This window comes from Trichechus manatus, unplaced genomic scaffold (assembly GCF_000243295.1).
Source record: "Trichechus manatus latirostris isolate Lorelei unplaced genomic scaffold, TriManLat1.0 scaffold00293, whole genome shotgun sequence".
In the NCBI taxonomy this organism is placed as follows: Eukaryota; Metazoa; Chordata; class Mammalia; order Sirenia; family Trichechidae; genus Trichechus; species Trichechus manatus.
In genome coordinates this window covers 746,830-767,292 of record NW_004444229.1, presented here as the reverse complement: position 1 = coordinate 767,292, position 20,463 = coordinate 746,830, and the positions used below count along the sequence as shown (strand labels likewise).

Here is a 20,463-nt window from a genome sequence, read left to right as displayed (position 1 = left end):
GGGAGAGGGATTTATTAAGAATGTTCTTTAGAGGCAAGACTGAGCATTCTTAGACTTACCTTTTAACAAAGCAAGTAGTTTGTGGGGCCATGTCCCTTTGATGTTTGACAGCAGGCTCTTTGTTACTTCCTGCAGCCTCTTTTCATTCAGTATATACATGGGTGATGATTTATTAAGTGCCAGTTGCTTACAAAGTCGTCATCTCTGCCCTTGAAGGGTTTACAGTCTAGTAGGGGAGGTCAGATTGATGCATTTGAATTATGATTTTGGCAAAGAATATTGAATATACCATGGACTGCCAGAAGAATGAACAAATCTGTCTTGGAAGAAGTACCACCAGAATGCTCCTTAGAAAGGAGGATGGTGAGACTTTGTCTTGCATACTTTGGGCTTGTTATCAGGAGGGACCAGTCACCGGAGAGGGACTGCATGCTTGGTAAAGTAGAGGGTCAGCAAAAAGAGGAAGACCGTCAATGAGGTGGATTGACACAGTGGCTACAACAGTGGGCTCAAACAAAGCAATGATTCTGTGGATGGTGCAGGACCCAGCACTATTTTTTTCTGCTGTACGTAGGGTCACTATGAGTTGGAACTTACTCAATGGCACCTAACAAAAACAGCAGTGGAGATCAAGATGGAAGCAAGCAAGTTCAGTAAAGTTTCAAAGGTGTAATGATAGTTGCATTTCTCAAGCATAGTGCTTTACATTTCCCCAGGGTACTAGGAACTTAACACTGCCCCCGTTAACCCAGTACCCCACATTAAAATTTACTTGCCTTACCTTTGTTCCTCTAGGAATTTAAAATACATTGCTTATCCCAAAATTAAGATAGCCTCTAGATGTTATTAAAAAACAAACAAACAAAAAAGAAAACCATTGCCATCGAGTCAATTCCAACTCATAGCGACCCTATAGGACAGAGTAGAACTGCCCCATAGAGTTTCCAGGGAGTGCCTGGTGGATTTGAACTGCTGACTTTTTTTGGTTAGCAGCCATAGCATGTAACCACTATGCCACCAGGGTTTCCCTAGATGTTATAGTATTTGTTTTATTCCCCTACCCTATTAGACAAGTATTTGCATATTAACTGGAGCTTTCTAAATATAATGGTTTATCCCTACAGAGGGACTCTAATGAAGGGATTATAGGTTAAGTGGCAAATGAATGCCAAAGACATTTGGGTAAGCCAATTAACCTGATGGTTTTCACAGTTAATTATCATTGAATGAGCAGAGGTTAGTGCCCAGAGTGAGTGAACTACTTTTCGATGACAATGATTATTCCCCACATGGTAAAACAATCTGGAATTTTTCCTAAAGGTGAATGCAGTTTATCAGTACTGATCATCTCTAATGAAGCTTTAATTCATCAAATATGTACTTAGTGCCTACTGTATGCTAGACTCCAGAAGATAAATTAGATGCTTTTTCTGCTATGAAGTTAACATTATATTGGGTAGATAATGCCAAGTTCCAACAAGGTAACAGCTGAATCAAACCTGGAAACTGGGGAGACAGATGTCTAGCTAGATTCTTCTTCCCACAAAGGGCTATAGTACAAGACAGAATAATGCTAGTAATTCCTGCTGCTCATCTTTCAAACTTCAGTCTCTAAGCCCGGCTAACCCATTGTATTTTCAGATCCCAAACTTACCACACTTTCACTTGCCCTGTTGTTTTTGAAAATACTGACTGTCAACCTGGAAACACACCCATAACTCACTCCCTCCTTCATGTCACACCTCACACATTTGTACACATGCTTTCCACTAGGAAGCTTTTACCCCCTAAGACTATTAGGAGTCTGTTCTGTGTTTTCCTGGAGCAAGTCAGTACTTTGTGTTATAGTAGCCTTTGTCATGCTAAATTGTAATTGCCTGTATACTTATTTGCCTCCTGTACTAGACTGAATGTTTCTCAAAGTCAGGAAGTCAATTTTGTTCGCCGTTATATCTGCAGTGCCCTTCAGCCCTTCATTGTGCCTAGCCTATTACTGAATGAATGTTTGAATAATTTTCTTACTTCAGAATCACTCCATTTTATTTGGCAATGATATTCAACAGAGGATAGGAAAGAGAATATTAGAATCACCTGTGGGCCATTTTCAAAGCACACATTTCCTCCTGCTCCTTCTTATATGGCTTCCATGTCTCATCCCATTTGAGATCCCTGATAATTGTATTAGGAGAGTCAGTGTTATTAATGAATGCATCATTTGCTCAAGGTCAAAACCAGGCATATTCGGCAATAAGCACTCGGAAAGGCTTTGGGGAAACTGGCTTTGGAAACAAGCATTGGAGATTGAAGAATACTTGGACAGATGGAGCTGGTTGAAGGACAGCAGTCTAGGCAGAGAAAGGAAAGACGTGGTTTGAGCTGGGAAGTTTGACATTAGAATGCATATGGAAATTAGCCTAGAGGCCATAATGGGGAGGGTTATGAATGCTTGGTAAAGTAGTAGTCAGCGAAAAAAGAGTAAGACCCTCAATGAGATGGACTGACACAGTGGCTGCAACAATGGGCTCAAGCATAACGGTTGTGAGGATGGCACAGGACTGGGCAGTGTTTCGTTCTGTTGTACATAGGGTCGCTGTGGGTTGGAACCGACTTGATGGCACAAAACAACAACAACAATGAATGCTGGGCTCTGAACGGTATATTTATTATGGTAAGAAACAGGGCATGATGAGGGATTTTTACTGAGGGGAGTGGTGATGTTAGAGTTATATTTCAGTAAGGTTCTCTATCCACAGCATGTATAATGGCTCAAAGTGGGCATGAAAGCAGGCAGGAATATCTATTTAGTTCAGTTTAACAAATATTTATTACATGCCTAGTGTTCGTTGGAGACTAGTAGAGAGCATAAGAAATAATCCCTTCCCTGAAGAGACTTATAGCCTAATGGAAGAAAGAGAAAAAATTAAACAGGCAATTTAGTAAGCATGCTTAGCAGTACAGATAGAAAATAATGAAAGCCACAATGAAGATAGTAGAAAAGATAATGTAGAGGTGAATTTAGGAGAAACTTGTGGGTTGCATTTTTTTTTTTTTCTGTTCTTATTAACAGCTTTAAAATGTCCATAACTGATTTAAAAATACATGTAAGGTCACAGAAAGGAGATCTCACACATGACCTCGATGTCAGTACTGGAAGAACGATGGTACTTAATGAGGGTCATGTATGAAATGGAGTTGGTTTATGGGAAAATTAGTTTGGATTCAGACTTACTAAGCTTTAAGAAACTGAAAGGGATACTAACAGTGTTATTTGATTATTATGCAATGCTATATCACTTAGGGCTCTTTTGGTTTCAGATGTCAGAATAACAACTTAAACTAGCTATGACTAAGGCATTTACTGGTATATTTGCCTTCAGTCGTTACTGGATCCAGCTACACTAGGAATTCCTCTTTATCTCGCTGGTCTGGCTTCTTTTGTGTTTGCCTTATTCTTAGGCAAGCCCTGTCTTCAGGGAAGCCTCTAGCAGTGCTAGAATTTTATCTCCTTCTGAAGAGAGAATGCTTGTTCCCAGTAGATTATTGGGGCTATATTGGCTTTGGTTGGCCTGGCTCTCCCCAAAATCAGTTGTTGTGGCCAGATACGGGTGGAGGGATGTAGTCCACTAATTGGCCAAATTGTACGACGATCATTCATCAAGGGGTGAGGGCAGTCTCACCCTATCCGCGTAGATGTGTGCTGTTCCCCAGAAGAAGAATAGTGCTTGTTGTATTAGAAGATGGAAGGTCTGTAGAAACAACAAGTATCCACTAAGCAGCCTATGTAATTTGCAAGTATTTAAAATAAATAGTCTTTTTTGATATTCAACACAAACTTTTGTGAAAAGCATTGTTATTGTTACCCCCGAATCATATATAAACTGATGTTTAAAGAGGCTCACTGGCTTAAAGGTAACATATCAGGTGTTCGCAGAACTGGGATTTCAACTTCTTTTCTTCATCTCCAGGAAACTCTGGTGGTGGCGCAGTGGTTAAGAGCTATGGCTGCTAACCAAAAGGTTGGCAGTTGGGATCCACTAGGCGCTCCTTGGAAGCCCCATGGGGCAGTTCTACTCTGTCTTATAGGATTGCTATGAGTCGGGATTGACTCCATGACGATGGATTTTTGTTTTTGTTTTTGTTTTTTTTTTCTTTATCACCAGGTCCTTTTGCTTCCATTCAGATGCAAATAACAATTGGGCAGTTAGACTTGCTGGTTCATGAGCAACAGCCTGCTGCGATTGGAAGTATAGATACAGAAGTCACCTCTTGAGTTGCTGTTGTTGGATGAGATGACCCCAGAGATAGAAAATGTAGAGAGGAAAAAAAAAAGTCAGGGAACAAACCAGGAATCACATTTGGGAGGACAAAAGTGAAAGAGATGTTAGCCAAGGAGAGGTAAAAAGAGAGAGTGAAAAAGATAGGAGGGAATTGAAAAGAGTAATGTGTTCAAAACCAAAGGAGACATTTCATAAATTCTTACTATCTTGGTTGAAAGCATTTTTTATGTTTAAATTGATGGCTAGCATCAGTTTTATGGTACATAACAGCAGCTAACATTTGTAATGTAGTATTACATTACTATATACACATTTCGAGCCCTGGTGACTCTGTGGTTAGGCATTCGGCTGCTAACCAAAATAGTCGGCAGTTCGAATCCACCAGCCTCTCCTTGGAAACCCTATGGGACAGTTCTACTCTGTCCTATAGGGTCACTATGAGTCGGAATCAACTTGATGGCAATGGGTTTGTTTTTTGTTTTTTTATTATACACATTATTTTACATATAGCAATATACTTTATGCTTATTGTTGAGCAGGTGACACTGGTACTGTCTCCAGGGAAGGAGTCCCATCACATGGAGGCTCTTAACCTCTTCCTATAGGGTCGCTATGAGTTGGAATCGACTCAATGGCAGCAGGTTTGGATTTGGTTTTGGATAGTTTGCAGGTGTCAGGTCACCAAAAAGCCACCACTCACACACAGACATTTGATGGAACAACACTTTTACTCACATAGAGAAGAGACAGAGTAAGGTCAGCTTCAGTAGTGGATGCCAGTCCCCCATGGCCAGTGGGTCTCACTCCACAGCCAGTGCAGGGAGGTGGTTTGCACATACCCTTCTTGTGCTTCGGGAGAAGGTCCCCATTCTCTCTCCACCAAGAACAGATATAGAAGTGGGGTTGACCATGTGTCATGTAATGCACACTCTTAGCTAAGCAGTTCCTGGGAATGTTGACGTGCTCAGGGCAGGAGGGAAGGGATGTGCTGATAGCCCATCAGCTGCTGTGGGATGTGTTTTGGGATCAAGATTCCCCAGAAAAGGGAGTCAGCCCATACTGTCATCTCATCCAAGAAGCCAGACTGACACTTCTGGTCCTAAGCAATGGTTCATTTATTAGTCACAGGAAAAGCTGGCAGACTACATTCAGACTGCCTGCTTTCACACTTATTAACTCATTTGCTCCTCACAAAGGTCCTAGGAGACAGGTACAGTCATTATCCTTATTTTACAGGGGAGGAAACTGACATACAGAGAGGTGAAGTGACTCTGTGTTTCCACTGTTTCATAGCCCCTGATTTGAGTCCAGTTTGCTCCAGAGTCAGCTTTCTTAACCACCGCATTAGACTACTTGTCCTGGACATAGACAGGCGTGTTTGGGTAGCGCTGAAGCAGAGTAGGTTAAGAAAAACCATTCTTTTTCTTCTCTCTCTTGCAAATCTCAACCCATTGTTTAAAAAAAAAAAAAAAAAAATTCTCTTTTAAATGTAAGATTTAGCCTTCACTTACCTTTCAGCAGACCAATAGAATTGAAAGTGCTTCAGAACAGTGTGCCATTTGATGTTTGAAAAAATCTAAGAAGCATCAGAGGGACTAATGGTCATCATTTATATAGGTGCTTGTGACGGAAAAGACCAGTAGAAAAAATAGCAGTGAGAGAAACACACGCAAGGACAGTATGGATGGCAGTGTCACCTCATTCATCAGTTTTACAATAGTGTTGGCCTTTGTCAACATTTCCTAAAGGAAAAATCATAAGGCAGCAAAAACAAAGAACTTCAAATGAACAAAACTGGAAACAGGTTAAGACCTCCTCGAAGACTTGAGAAACTATGTTTTTGCTTCAAAAAATAGTCTCTCAGCCGTGTGTTCTCTACAGAATTCTGCCTACAATTATTGCTTTTTCACATCTGCTACTCCAATTTTCTCCACCTTTCCTAGAGTGTAAAATTTCTAAATCCTTAGTGTCTTCCTGCATTTTCAATATCAATTCACAGAAATAACCTCAGAAATAATATCAGCATGAAATTTTGTTTTGAGTTAAGGTTTTTCATTAGCTGAGAAGTAGCAGAAGAGATTTTCCTATTTTTGTTTTGGACTCGTGTAAGAAAATGGAAATGGATGAAAATCTATTATGCCTAGTGTTGAACAACTACCTTTTCCTTCTCATTTTTCCAGTAAATTACTCAGATTCTATTAAGGCCCTTTTCATTGGTATCTTCCTCAATATGATGTTGAGATTTTGTAATGCATCCTTATCATCGACTTGCATGTGTTACATGACTTACATGTTAAATCCCAGTACAATTCAGTCTTATAGAATATTCTTTTGCCATAATATTCACTGGTTTAAATAAAAACCTGCCTAAGCAGATAACACGCTTCAGAGAATTTTATCACACTAAAGTCTCCCTTTGTACATGCACATGGGTGAGGTGTTCCCTTACTCTTTCATTTTCATTTTATTAACATTGCTTACCCTTTAATTTTTTTCTACAATGTAATAAATTTAGCACTGTGCCTCATCGAAGTTTTTCTCGCAAAGAAATTATGAAATTTGTTAAGTTTGTTTTGAAACTCACATTTTGCAAGAGTTAGACATATAGTATGCAGATTACTAGATTTATTGCTAGAAACGTAAAAACTTATTGCTAGAAATGTAAAAAATTCTGGCAGTCTTTAACAAGTTTTACAAAGGATTATTATTATTTTCTCTAAAAAGCCTCTTTACAGAGTTGGTTATGGTACTGGACTAATGGCATGTAGAAAACCTGGTTTGGGGAATGTGGTTTTCTGTCTTTTATGGAGCTGCCACTGAAAGGGTGAGATATTGTCCAACATCAAATGTGCTTCCTAGCTTACATCACTGCGTTCACAAAGCCTTGTCCCAGAATACTTTGCCATTGGGCTGTCCACTGCCTTGACTTTGATAATGTGAGCTTTTTCTGCATTCACATTAGACAAATTCACATCACTATCTAAGTTAACGTTTAGTAGAGGCTGGTTGGGTTTGCATTCTGAATTGCTTGAAGTCAGCTCTCCTTTTTAAAACACTGGCAGATTTTCATATTTCTTTTAAGTTTTGATTATAACCCATCAAGTCTTAAGCAGTTACTTCTGGGTTAGATTCTTGATGAATGTCATAGCAGGGTGTTTTAATTTAATGGATCCAGAATAACATCTGTTTCTAATATTTTAAAAGCCAATTTATATGGAAATTCATTTAATGCGGAGTCCATACATGGAGACTTGTAAAACTCAGAATCAAAACAGAAAATCAAACCGCTGTGATACAGTAGGTCTTCTGTTAACAAAGGATTTCACTTATGACTAGGCCAGCGGCCACTAGCAAACACCCAAAATATCACAGTTGCAAATAGCAACTTATTTCTCATGCTCAACAAACAAAGAGGTAGCCATGAGTCAGAGTCTACTTGATGGCAACTAACAGCAACAGTTAGGGTTGGTAGGGTGACAGGGACTCAATTTCTTTCCTTCTTAACTGCTCTGCCCGGTACTGCCTGTTTTCTATTTCTAGGGCACCGTATGGGCCAGGAAACCCAGGTGGCATAGTGGTTAAGAGTTATGGCTGCTAACCAAAATGTTGGCAGTACGAATCCACCAGGTACTCTTTGGAAATCCTGTGGGGCAGTTCTGCCCTGTCCTTTAGGGTCACTATAAGTCGGAATCGACTCGATGGAAACAGTTTTTTTTTTTTAATATGGGCCAGGATGGCTGCTGGAACTCGAACTATTAACATTTGTGTTCTGTCCAGCAGGAAGGAGGTAATGCTAGAGGGGAAGAAGGCAGAAACTTCTATCCTTTTAAGGACACTTCCTGGAGTTAGTATACAGCACTCTGCTTATGATCCACTGACCAGAAATTAATCACCTGGCCATATTCAGCAGAAAAGGAAGATAATGCAGGCTTTTTCTCCAAATGCCATGTGCCCAGCTTAAAACTTGAATTGCGTTAGTATGGAAAAAGGGGAAAATATATATTGGGGAACAACTAATTATTCCTGCCACTTTGACTATTTTGCATGACATGATTTTAACATATTGTGCCTTTTTACTGAACATACAGAAAAGTCACTGGTTCTCATAAGTAGGTGGAGAGCCATCCTGGTCTATCCCTCATTGGTGGTTCGTAGTAGAATTCTTGCCTTCCATAGAGGAGACCCAGGTTCCATTCCTGGCTAGTGTACCTCATGTGCAGCCACCACGCTTCTGTCAGTGGAGGCTTATGTGTGGCTATAATGCTGAGCAGGCTTCAGCAGAGTTTCCAGATTAAGAGGGACTAAGAAGAAAGGCCTGGAGCCCTGATGGCACAGTGGTTAAGAGCTCGGCTGCTAACCAAAAGGTCAGGAATTCGAATCCACTAGCCACCGCTTGAAAACCCTATGGGGAGTTCTGCTCTGTCCTATAGTGTCACTATGAGTTGGAATCAACTTGACGGCAGTGGGTTTGGTTAGGAAGAAAGGCCTAGTGAGCTACTTCCAAAAATCAGCCAGTGAAAACCCATGAATCACAATGGTTTGATCTGCAAGCAATCTCGCAGATGATGTGGGATCAGCCAGGCAGTGTTTCATTCTGTTGTGCGTTGGGTCACCATTAGTTGGGGGCTGACTCAGTGGTAACTACAAAAACAGTCCTGCTCTCTAGGTCCTGGCTACTCAAAGTATGGTCCAAGGACCAATAGCATCTGTATCAACTGAAAGTTTGCTAGAAACGCATAATCTCTTCTGGCCTACTAAATCAGAACCTGTATTTTAGCAAGATCCCCAGGTGTTTTGTATGTATGAGAGGCACTGATATCCTGTCTAAAATTTATTTTCACTAGGGGGTAGTCCTCACACTCTAAGCATATCCCTGACATCAGCATCACTTGGGTCTGTGCTTCTTAAAAATGCAGATTCTCTGGCCTCATATTAATCTGGGACCCAGAATCTGCATTTTTATCGAGTACTTGACATGATTCTCATGAACATTGTTTGATAACTGCTGTGTTAAGGCTTAAACCTCCGATAGAAACTCTGCATTTATCCTTAAAAGGTATTTGCATGCCAACAAGGAAGAAAGCTTTTAAGGGAAAGAAATAGAGCCAAAATTGTGTTTATAAACATTAATGAGGGGCTTTTGGGAAGACAAAGGCATCTCTTAATTCAACCTATACGGAAAGCCTTCTATAAGGCTGCCATCATTTGCATAAATCTTGCATACCTGGGGAGCCCTGGTGCTGCAATGGTTAAGAAATCAGCTGCTAACCAAAGATCAGAAGTTAGAATCCACCAGCCGCTCCTTGGAAACCCTATGGGGCAGTTCCACTCTCCTGTAGGGTTGCTGTGAGTTGGAATCGACTTGAAGGTAACAGGTTTTTTTTGGTTTTGCATACCTGATATCCCATCATAAATCCACATAACAAAGCTTCTAAAGAAGGCAGTACTTGAGCAATGTCATATTTTTTCTTTTTTTTTTTATATTTTACATTTGATTTTTTTAACATTTTGTTTTGTAGCCGTGCTATCAAGACTAATCAGGACCTTCTCCCAGAAACTCCGTGGACACACATTTTCTACAATGATTTTTGGGGGACTCTTCTAACCCACAGTGGCAGCCACAAGTCCTATCGGCCACTTTGCACTCTTTCTTTTCGCCTGAACCATGCCATTGGAGGACTGAATCCCTGGAGCTACCATCTTGTCAATGTCCTATTACATGCGGCAGTTACTGGTCTGTTCACGAGCTTCTCGAAGATACTCCTTGGTGATGGATACTGGACCTTCATGGCTGGCTTGATGTTTGCCTCTCACCCCATTCACACGGAGGCTGTGGCTGGAATCGTGGGAAGGGCTGATGTCGGAGCCAGTCTCTTCTTTCTCCTCTCCTTGCTCTGCTACATTAAACACTGTTCTACAAGAGGCTACTCAGCCAGGACTTGGGGCTGGTTCCTAGGGACGGGACTGTGCGCAGGATGCAGCATGTTGTGGAAGGAACAAGGAGTGACTGTTCTTGCAGTTTCAGCAGTTTATGATGTCTTTGTCTTTCACAGGCTGAAAATGAAACAGATCTTACCTACCATTTACAAAGTAAGTGATTGTTGGTTCTTGAGCATTGGATTACTGCGTAATCTACTTGCTTGGTCCTTTGCCACTATTTAAAAGGCAAATTTGTTCCTCTTCAAATAGAATTTAAAATAAGTTACTTTTTGATCTCCTGAAAGTGGAAATGTACTTTTTGACCTTTCTCTTCTAAGCTGGGTTTCAGTCACTGATTGTTTTATTTCTCTGTTTTATTAACTTATTTTCATGATATCCAAGGAGGTAGAAGAATAATTTTTCCCTGTAAAGAATGTGTATCTTGTGACTATTCTTTATTTCTCTCCACAATTCTCTATAATCCAATAAACTGACCATAATGCATATTTTTACAAATATTACAGCTGATAGTAGAGCTAGATGCTAAACTCTACAGAGAGGAAATCCTCTGCCATTTGTTAATATTACTTTTCCTGAGTTGACTTTGGAAAACAGCTCTTCTATACAGTGCACTGGGAGCTCAAATTCTTAAACAGTGAGTCATATTCACCTTTTCCTTGTTGTAGTGTATAAGAATAGATGAGTCAAAACAAAGTGGTTATTATAAGCTTTGCCTTTAGGCCAATTTAGACCTTTGCCTCAGGGCTTAATATTTGTTCTTATGTATTCCCTTAGTGGTTTCAAATGCAGTGTTCTTTGAAAGTCACAGAAGCATTGTGGCTTCCCCATACTCTTCAAGAGAACTAAGCAGTTTTCTACTCTAGCGTTAAGGAGAGGCAGTGGGAGGACAAGGGCATCTTGAGAGAACTGTCTGCCTTCCCATCTCTTCATCCTGCCTCACCAGAAATACACTCACCCTTGCTTTGACTTTTTTGGTATAGAGACTGAGGTTTGCAAACCTCGGCCATGTTTTAGGCAAGCTCTTGCCTTCCTTTTGGACACTTCAGTGAGGAATTATGGTTTTGGATACTTGCCCTGGGAAAGCTGGCACGTTTTCTGGGTTGTGACTACTTTTTTTCCCCCACAATTTCGAATTTCATTTAAAACTGAATTGGAAGGAATTAAAATTAGGAAAAAAATAATTAAGGGAGATAGGAGCTGAAACATTTATTTAAAAAAAAAAAGTGCTAATTTTTCCACCTAGTAAGCAGAGTAATCACTGCTGTGCTTCTGGTCTGTGGGGAAGCATTTTACCTCTTCATTTAGAACTCCAGAATCAAGTGCTTAATGAAATTCTTTTGTGACTTCAATTAAATGCTGAAACGTTAAAAGAAAACTGTTTGGAGTTTGATACTTGAAAACAACATATGGTTTAAAAGTCAAACAGTTGTTTAAATTTAATTATTCTTTAAGAAGATTTGCAGAAAATAAACTTTTTCTTTGCTTTTAAAATGATGTCAGCAACAATAACAAGTTTTCTCTTTTTTACTGGAAATACTAATGGAATATTTGTCCTTATGGAGGTTGTGTTCTGTTTGAGGATGGAGGCTCTACCAGTAATGGGTGATTACAGACAGTGGCTGTTGCAGGATTTTGCATTGATAGCCTGTGAAACATTTTGGTTGGTTGTATGGAATTTCCATTTTACCCTCTCATGAGTTAGGAAATTGTTTTGATATGTCAATTCAGGACTTGCTTTTAGGACATCTTGAAGTTCTCTTCTGAGAAATTTGTACTTCTCTAAGCATATTTTCAAGGACAGAGCTCTTGACAGAGCTCCTTACCACAGGTATGCTCCACACAATATTTGGGACATACCTATAAATGAATATTTGTTGTTTATTTGAAATTAAAATTTAGCTGAGTATCCTGCATTTTATCTGGCAACCTTAGTCTTGTCACTGCTGCTTACAAAAATGAGAAATGCCAGTAGTGAAGGAACGCCAAGAGTGCAGAGTGTGAAGTCTCTCATGCTAGGGCAAGGACTTAATACTGTTGAGGGTTCAGTGTCCTGAGAAGTTCCAGCATGAAAATTGCCCAGAATCTCTGGAAACCACCCCTTGCAGGGCTGGGCAGCAGCAGTAGCAGCAGTGGGGACAGCAAGACCCTTTATCTGATAGTTGCTATTTCAATTTAGTTCTTTCTCTCAGTCTCGGGTTTTGGGCACATGAATTTAATGAAGACATTAGACTAACAGTTATAAACTTTTAAGGGATTACAGGGACCATCTATGCCAGTCCTCTTATTTCCAGTTAGGTATAGAGAATCAGACAGGTGAAGATCACACAGAAAAAATGGTAGAATCACTAGGATTAGAACACACATTTCTGACTGTCTGTCTAGTGATCTTTTTACTACACTCTGAAGGTGTGAAGGTGAACAAACAGATGCAACATCAGTTGACTGCACAGTAGAAAGAAAAATAATGTGGTATTGAATCTTAACTCAGACTGGCTGAGTAACCTTGGGCTAGTTCAGTTATCCGTTTCTGGGTCTGGATATGAAGACAGTTGTTATTCTCCCCTAGAGTTGTGAAGATTATATGGAATTGTGGGGTGTTCAGTGTGAACTGAGGTGTCCAGTATTTGAAAGGCATCTAATATATATTAGTTGAAGGGAAAGAAGAAATATCAATAGAAATTGTAATTCTTTATCTTTACAAAGAGAAGGCCAAAAGAAACTTCTAGTAGTCTTTAAACTTATGATGGCTTGAAATCTTATGAAATAAGGAATGATTAGACCATCAATGAGATGGATTGACACAAGTGGCTGCAATGATGGGCTCAAATATAGCAACGATTGTGAGGATGGCACAGGACCAGGCAGTGTCTCATTCTGTTGTACATAGGGTCACTATGAGTTGGAACCAACTTGATGGCATCTAACAACAACAACAGTATTGACAAAGGAGTCCCTGGGTGGAGCAAATGGTTAAATGGTGGGCTACTAACCAAAAGGTTGGCAGTTCGAACTCACCTAGAGGCACCTTGGAAGAAAGACCTGGAAATCTGCTTTTTTAAAGATTACAGCCATGAAAACCCTGGGGGTCAGTTCTACTCTGAAACACATGGGGTCGTCATGAGTTGGAAATCATTCAAAGGCACCTGGAAAAAAAAAACTGACGAAAGCTAAAGCATGCAGATTTAAGCAAACTTTAATTTAGAATTTCATGACTGTGAGGCTTGTAAACACTGGCATAGATTACATATGGAAGTTATAGAAAATTCCATATTCTGTCTATAAAATATATAGATTTCTATGCTTGGGTAAGTTAAAAGAGATTCTTTCTGAAGGAAGTGAATTAAAAGACTTTGGAAAGTCCTTTTTAACCTTAAAAGAATAATCATCTTAAATATCTTACCAGTTAACTCTGCGTCATAGTTATCATGGTTTACCAGATAAAATAAACTTTCTTACCCCATTAAAACATAACTTGTATATGAACAGAAAACTCCAGTGCACAAATGTTTAACTCTATTATGCAAATTAAAGAACCAGTCAAATACTCAAAACTTAAAAATGGTGGTACTCTTAAGGCTGCAAATTATTAGTACCGGAGGGGTATTGCTCTCCACTTTCACAATTTTGTCAGTAATGTTTTTACCATAGCAATCACTCTCAGCTTCCCTCTTCGAAATGTTAGTGGTTTCGGTTCTGTAGCTCTTATCAAAGTCAGACCCTAGCCCCCAAACTCAAATGTCTACCAGAGCCAGGCAGAGGGGACTGTGGTAAACTAGAGAGGACGTGTTCTACGCAAAGGGGGGCAGGCCACTGCCACTTGTCCCCACCTCATTGCAGTAAGAAAATGCAAGTTTCAGCTTGGTAGAGTTTAAGATTTTTCTAAGAACACAGAAATATGGATTTCTTCTGTCAGATCTCCTGTTTTTAAATATTGGTTATGAAATTAAAAATAAATAAACCCTGTTGACCCAGACAGAATTCTTGAGGTGACTGAATTTGGCCAGAATTCTAGGGTGCCAGTGTTTGACTCCTGTCATAAAGCTTATGCAAATATGCACAAGTCCAAAGTATGTATACAAATTTTGTGATTCTGCAAAGACTATACGAAATTTATATTTTTTCTTTGAACAAGTGTGGGAGAATTAGTAAATACCTAGCATATGGTAGATATTTTATTTAGTATTTAATAAACACAGTGTTTATACTTGCCATGCGCTGTCGGAGTGTGCTAAAGATATTAACGCGTTTAACTTATTTAATAAATGCTTGTTGAGAGAAGTAATAGGAACTTATGAATAAAGGGTTGGATACTGATAAACTATAATTTTGTCAATAGTTAGAAAGATTAGGAAAAAACTAAAAATAAAATGTTCAGAAATAAATATGAACAAAAAATCAGTGTTTAAAATTTTCTTAATTCTTAGCCTCAGGATTCAGTTTAGTGTGATTCCTGCATTATAATTGGCATCTAGAGCAGCGTTTGACACACAGTAGGTACTCAGTGAATTACTGAATTCATACTTGTTTAACAGTTACCTTTTTAAAGTATGTGCCTCAGATGCTAAAGTGAAACCCGGCACTCTCCCTTCTGTTTAATGAGATTTTCATTCCTGGGTTGGGCCTGGAAGATGAGATTGAAAGACATACGTGTCAGAAAAATGTTAAAAAATAAATTTTCTTAACCTCTTACCAAGTGATCATGCTAGCGTTCCTTAGATTACTTTCGCTTACTTAATTTTATGTGGTCAAAAATAAGGGGGGGGGGGAACGTTTCCTCTCGAAATGCACTTAAACTAGCCTTGCAAGTAAATACTAGACTTTTATCTACCCACAAAACTTTTTACAAGCCTCTCATGACCCCAGGAGGTACATGGGTAATAAAATCATTAAAAGCAAAGTTTTTCTTACTTACCCAACATCAGTCATTGCTTGCCTAGTGGCCATGTTCTGTGTTTATTTAACATCTGTTAACTGTTTTAATGTGGAAACATCTTTTTTTTCTTTATTAGCCTCATAATCACTTATTCAGTTACAGGTGGGGGAAAAAAAGAAGAAAATCTGAGAGTCAAGGTAGTAATTCTAATATAGTAAAACCTGAGAAAGCTGGAGCCTGTACAAGGTGGAAACCTTTCAGAGGAGGAAAACTCAAATATTTTCCACTAAAACAAGTGAAAGAAAAGTGGTAAGACTGCACCCTGTCAAAGGCAGAAGACCTGTGAGATTCAGAAAAAGAAGGCAGTGCTGTCAAGTTCTGGCTCTCACAGATTTCACTGTAATAGCCCAAGATTATTTGGAAAAATGAAGCCCTATCACTTGATTTGTTAAGAATTTCTCTAAAGTGACTACCTTTGTTATGCTTATAGTTGCTTCCAAGATGTATATTATCTAGACCACTTCCTTTTCTTAAAATTAAATTTTGTGGCTGTATTTCAGATACACAAGATAAAGAGACTATGTTAGTAGAGGGGAAAAGGGGAGGCAATACCACTTTTGAAAGAGTGGTCATTTCTTTCTAGAATAAGTTGTTTTTTTTTTTTTGTTTGTTTTTTTAATTTTGAATGCTAAGCAGGATGTGAATAGTGGAGGTTTTGAATTTTAAAATATTTGCGAACATCGACTTTATTTGTGGTGAATGAAGTTTACCTTAATCTTGGCTATTATGTAAGCTTAATTTTATAAGATGTAGTGATTAGACCAAAACTAATAAACAACCAACCTCATACTTCCAAACCATTTAGAAGTTTTATCTTGGGAATGGTTTCTGAGGATGGGAGTTTTTGTTCTGTTAGGAGGTTTTTGGTTCTTCAGGATTTGAACACTGGATATTAAACATGGTGCTTCTGTACATCTCACTATTTTGTGTGACTCCTTGTGTATAGAAGAGCATGAAAAGAGAGACACATGGCCAGCAGGTATTTGCACATTGAATCCACAGGTGCCTTTTTATTTGATTAACTGCTGGGGATGGCATTGGCAGAATCTGTTATCATTTATGACTTTGTCCCTTTTCTCTCTAGACTAGGTGGTAGTTTTGCTCAAGTTGTGACCCTCATATCTGTTCCCTGAATGAAATAGGGTATATTTGCTATTTCTGATTTTCTTCCATCAACATCTGTGCCACTCTGCTTCAAGTAGTGTTCCCAATTTCTTACGATTTTCTTCTCCTTCATTTGCCTTGTACTTGGCTTTGTGAGATTCCAGATATAGCACACTACTCCAAGCCTGATCACAGTATTTCCTAGCCTTATAGAAACTAGAGGGCTGACTATTTGTCATGCACTTACAAATGAATTTGGATTTATCCCAAGTAAACTTGTTGTAGCATTTAATATTCATGACTGGTAGTATTATAAAACTTGGAACAGGAGGGCAGGGCCAAGATGGCAGAGTAGTCAGATGCTTCCTGTGGCCCCTCTTAGAACAAAGACCCAAAAAAAACAAGTGAATTGATGATATATGACAATCTAGGAACTCTGAATATCAAAGGCAAAGTTGAGGAGTTGGACTGAGAAAGCAGGGGGAGGGAGAGACGGTTCAGAAGCAACAAGGAGTTACCAGACCTGATTTGGCGGGAGCTGGCACCCTTCGGGCCAGACCGGCTGGTGTGTGCGGTGAGGCAAGCAGTGGCGCTCGGGAGGCTTCTTCCACGTTGGGAGAGACCAAGAGGCAGAGAGTCTACTCGGGCCTCCAGAGCCAGTGAAAAGTGGTGCTCAATCGGCAAAAGATAAGTACATGCATCTGATCTACCGTGTGGATCAAAAAACACCCCCTTTGGGAAAAATCTCTCTCCCGTTTACCTGCCCCCTCCCTGCTCTGCACCAGGTCCTGGGGCCGGTATCAGCGATTGCCGTGTCCCTTGGGCCAGAAGTAGGACCAGTCACGTGCCCTGAGCCATTCTCCTGGCCTTGGAGAGGGAACAACTTAACAAACAGGAAAAAATCGTCTGCTGGCTCCGTTAAGCCAGGAACTCAGGGTGGACACATCTCCTTTGCCTAGGCACAGGAATAATGGGTCCATGGACTTTGAATGCCTTTCACCCGTGCATAGACCTGCATGGGCCCATTTCAACAGCGTAGGCCCTTGTTAGCACAGTACAACAGGCTATATACCTGAAGCCTAACTTCAGCTGTATCAGCTATATGGTGGAGTGGCAGGTTAGTGACATTTGATACTGCTCTGCCCATTGAGCAGGGTCCTCACCTACATCAGGGACCTGAGGACTGGTGGCTCTACTCATGCCACCTAGCCACTCATGACAGGTATTCAAGAATAAGTGGTGCCTCCCAGTCCTCACAGCCAACAGCATTGGGTGCCCATAGTCTGGCTGCAAAACCCACCCACCTATGCGCTCTAGGGAACAGGGACACACTTTCATCGTAGACACTCTGGGGCAGCCATCAGCCCCGACTTTCTCCGTGGGTGACTCCCTACTGCAGCCAGATACCTGTGCCTACACCAATCACCCCTACATGTTTAGGATGGTAGGTGAGAGCCTGCACCACACACTTGGTGACCGACTACCTGGACACCTGAGCTGAATCCATACAAGAAAAGTAAATAGACTCTTGGGCTCACATACCTAGTAACAGAACTAACCACCTGGTGACAGGATGGTAGAGCTTTAAAGGCACCAATGATCAAGCTAGCTCACACGAGCAGCCTATTTGGGCATATCAAAACAAAACAGGAAACTAGGACAAAGTAACCAAACATAAAATAAATATAACTTATTGATGGCTCAGAGACAACAGTCAATATCAAATCACATAAAGAGGCAGACAGTGATGGCTTCAGCAAGGTCCCAAAACAAAGAATCAAGAAATTTACCGGATGAAGAGAACTTCTTGGAATTACGGGAGGTAGAATACAAAAGATTAATATACAGAACTTCAAGATATCAGGAAGGACGTCAGGCAAAATGCAGAACAAGTTGGGGAACATACAGACAAAGCAATAGAGGAAATTAAGAAGGTTATAGAAGAGCATAACGATAATTTTAACAGGCTGCAAGAATCCATAGATAGCAATCAGAAATCCAAAAGATTAACAATAAAATTCCAGAATTAGACAAATCAATAGAAAGTCATAGGAGCAGAAATGAGGCAATGGAAGTCAGAATTACTGAGATTGAAGATAAAGCACTTGATACCAACTTATTTGAGGAAAAATTAGATAAAAGGATTTTAAAAAATGAAGAAACTCTAAGAACTATGTGAGACTCTATTAAGAGGAATCACCTAGTAGTGATTGGAGTACCAGAATGGGAGAGATAACAGAAAATACAGAGAGAATTGTTGAAGATTTGTTGGCAGAAAACTTCATTGATATTGTGAAAGATGAGAAAATATCTATCCAAGATGCTTATTGAACCCCACATAAAGTAGATCCCAAAAGAAAGTCAACAAGACATAGAATAATCAAACTTGCCAAAACCGAAGAGAGAATTTTAAGAGTGGCTAGGAATAAACAAAAGTCATCTACAAAGGAGAGTCAATAAGATTAAGCTTGGATTACTCATCAGAAACCATGCAGGCAAGAAGGCAATGGGATAACATATATAAAGCCTTGAAGAAAAAAATTGCCAGCCAAGGATTATATATCCAGCAAAACTGTCTCTCAAATATGATGGAGAAATTAGGGAATTTCCAGATAAACGGAAGTTTAGGGAATTTGCAAAAATCAAACCAAAATTACAAGAAATACTAAAGCGAATCCTCTGGTTAGAAAATCAGTAACATCAGATAGCAACCCAAGACTAGAACACAGGACAGAACAACCAGATATCAACCCAGATAGGGAAGTCACAAAAATCAAAGCTAAAACACTGAAAATATGGAAACAGAGACATTAATATGATAACAGAAAAGATGACAACATTAAAACAAAAAAGAGGAACTAAAAAATGTAGTCATAAATCTTTCATATGGAGAGGAAGTCAAGGAGATATAAAGAAATAAAATTTTGGGTTAAACTTAGAAAAACGGGTAAATATTAGAGTCACCACAAAGGAAACTTAACAGTTCTACACATCAAAATAAAAAAAAAAGAGAAACATAAAGACTCAGCAAATACAAAATCAACAACAATGAAAAAGATGAAAAGAAAATACATAAAGAAAAATGACTCTGCACAAAAAATTAAGTGAACAAAAACTCAGTAACACACACACACAAAAATACATCAAAATGACAGCACTAAACTCATACCTATCAATAATTACACTGAACGTAAATGGGCTAAGTGCACAATAAAGAGACAGAGAGTGGCACAACGGATAAAAAAAAATACGATCCATCTATATGCTGCCTACAAGAGATGCACCTTAGATTTAAAGACACAAACTAAAACTCAAAGGATGGAAAAAATATATCAAGCAAACAACAATCAAAAAGGAGCAGGAATGGCAATATTAATCTCTGACAAGGTAGACTTTAAAGTAAAATCCACCACAAAGGATAAGGAAGGACACTATATAATGATTAAAAGGTCAATACACCAGGAGGACATAACTGTAATAAATATTTAGGCACCCAATGACAGGGCTCCAAAATACATAAACTCCAACAGCATTGAAAAGAGAGAGAGACAGCTCCACAATAATAGTAAGAGACTTCAACACACCACTTTCGGTGAAGGACAGAACATCCAGAAAAAAGCTCAGTAAAGACACGGAAGATCTAAATGCCACAATCAACCAACTCGATCTCATAGACATATACAGGACACTGCACCCAACAATGGCAAAGTATACTTTCTTTTCCAATGCACATGGAACATTCTCCAGAACAGACCACATATTCGGCCATAAAGCAAGCCTTAACAGAATCCAAAACATCGAAATATTACAAAGCATCTTTTCTGACCATAAAGCCATAAAAGTAGAAATCAACAACAGAAAAAGCAAGGAAAAAAAATCAAACACATGGAAACTGAACAACTCCTTGCTCAAAAACTACTAGGTTATAGAAAAATCAGGGACGGAATGAAGAAATTCATAGAATCAAATGAGAATGAAAACACACCCTACCAGAACCTTTGGAACACAGCAAAAGCAGTGCTCAGAGGTCAATTTATAGTGATAAATGCACATATCCAACAATAACAAAAGGCCTACAACTCGAATAAATAGATCAAAAGCAGCAAAAGAAGCCCTTGGGCACTAGAAGAAAGGAAATAATAAGAATTAGAGCAGAATTAAATGAAATAGAGAATAGAAAAACAATTGAAAGAGTTAACAAGACCAAAA

The 20,463-nt window shown here is 39.3% G+C and overlaps 1 protein-coding gene across 1 annotated transcript in view; it reads left to right on the top strand.

Annotated features, from left to right (window-relative positions):
• TMTC2 (transmembrane O-mannosyltransferase targeting cadherins 2) overlaps window positions 1-20,463 on the top strand; it is a 514,074-nt gene that overhangs the window by 172,336 nt on the left and 321,275 nt on the right. Inside the window, exon 2 of the mRNA XM_004390257.2 lies at window positions 9,797-10,367. Within this exon, the coding sequence (XP_004390314.1) occupies window positions 9,797-10,367 (571 nt within the window). The remainder of the gene's footprint in view (window positions 1-9,796; window positions 10,368-20,463) is intronic.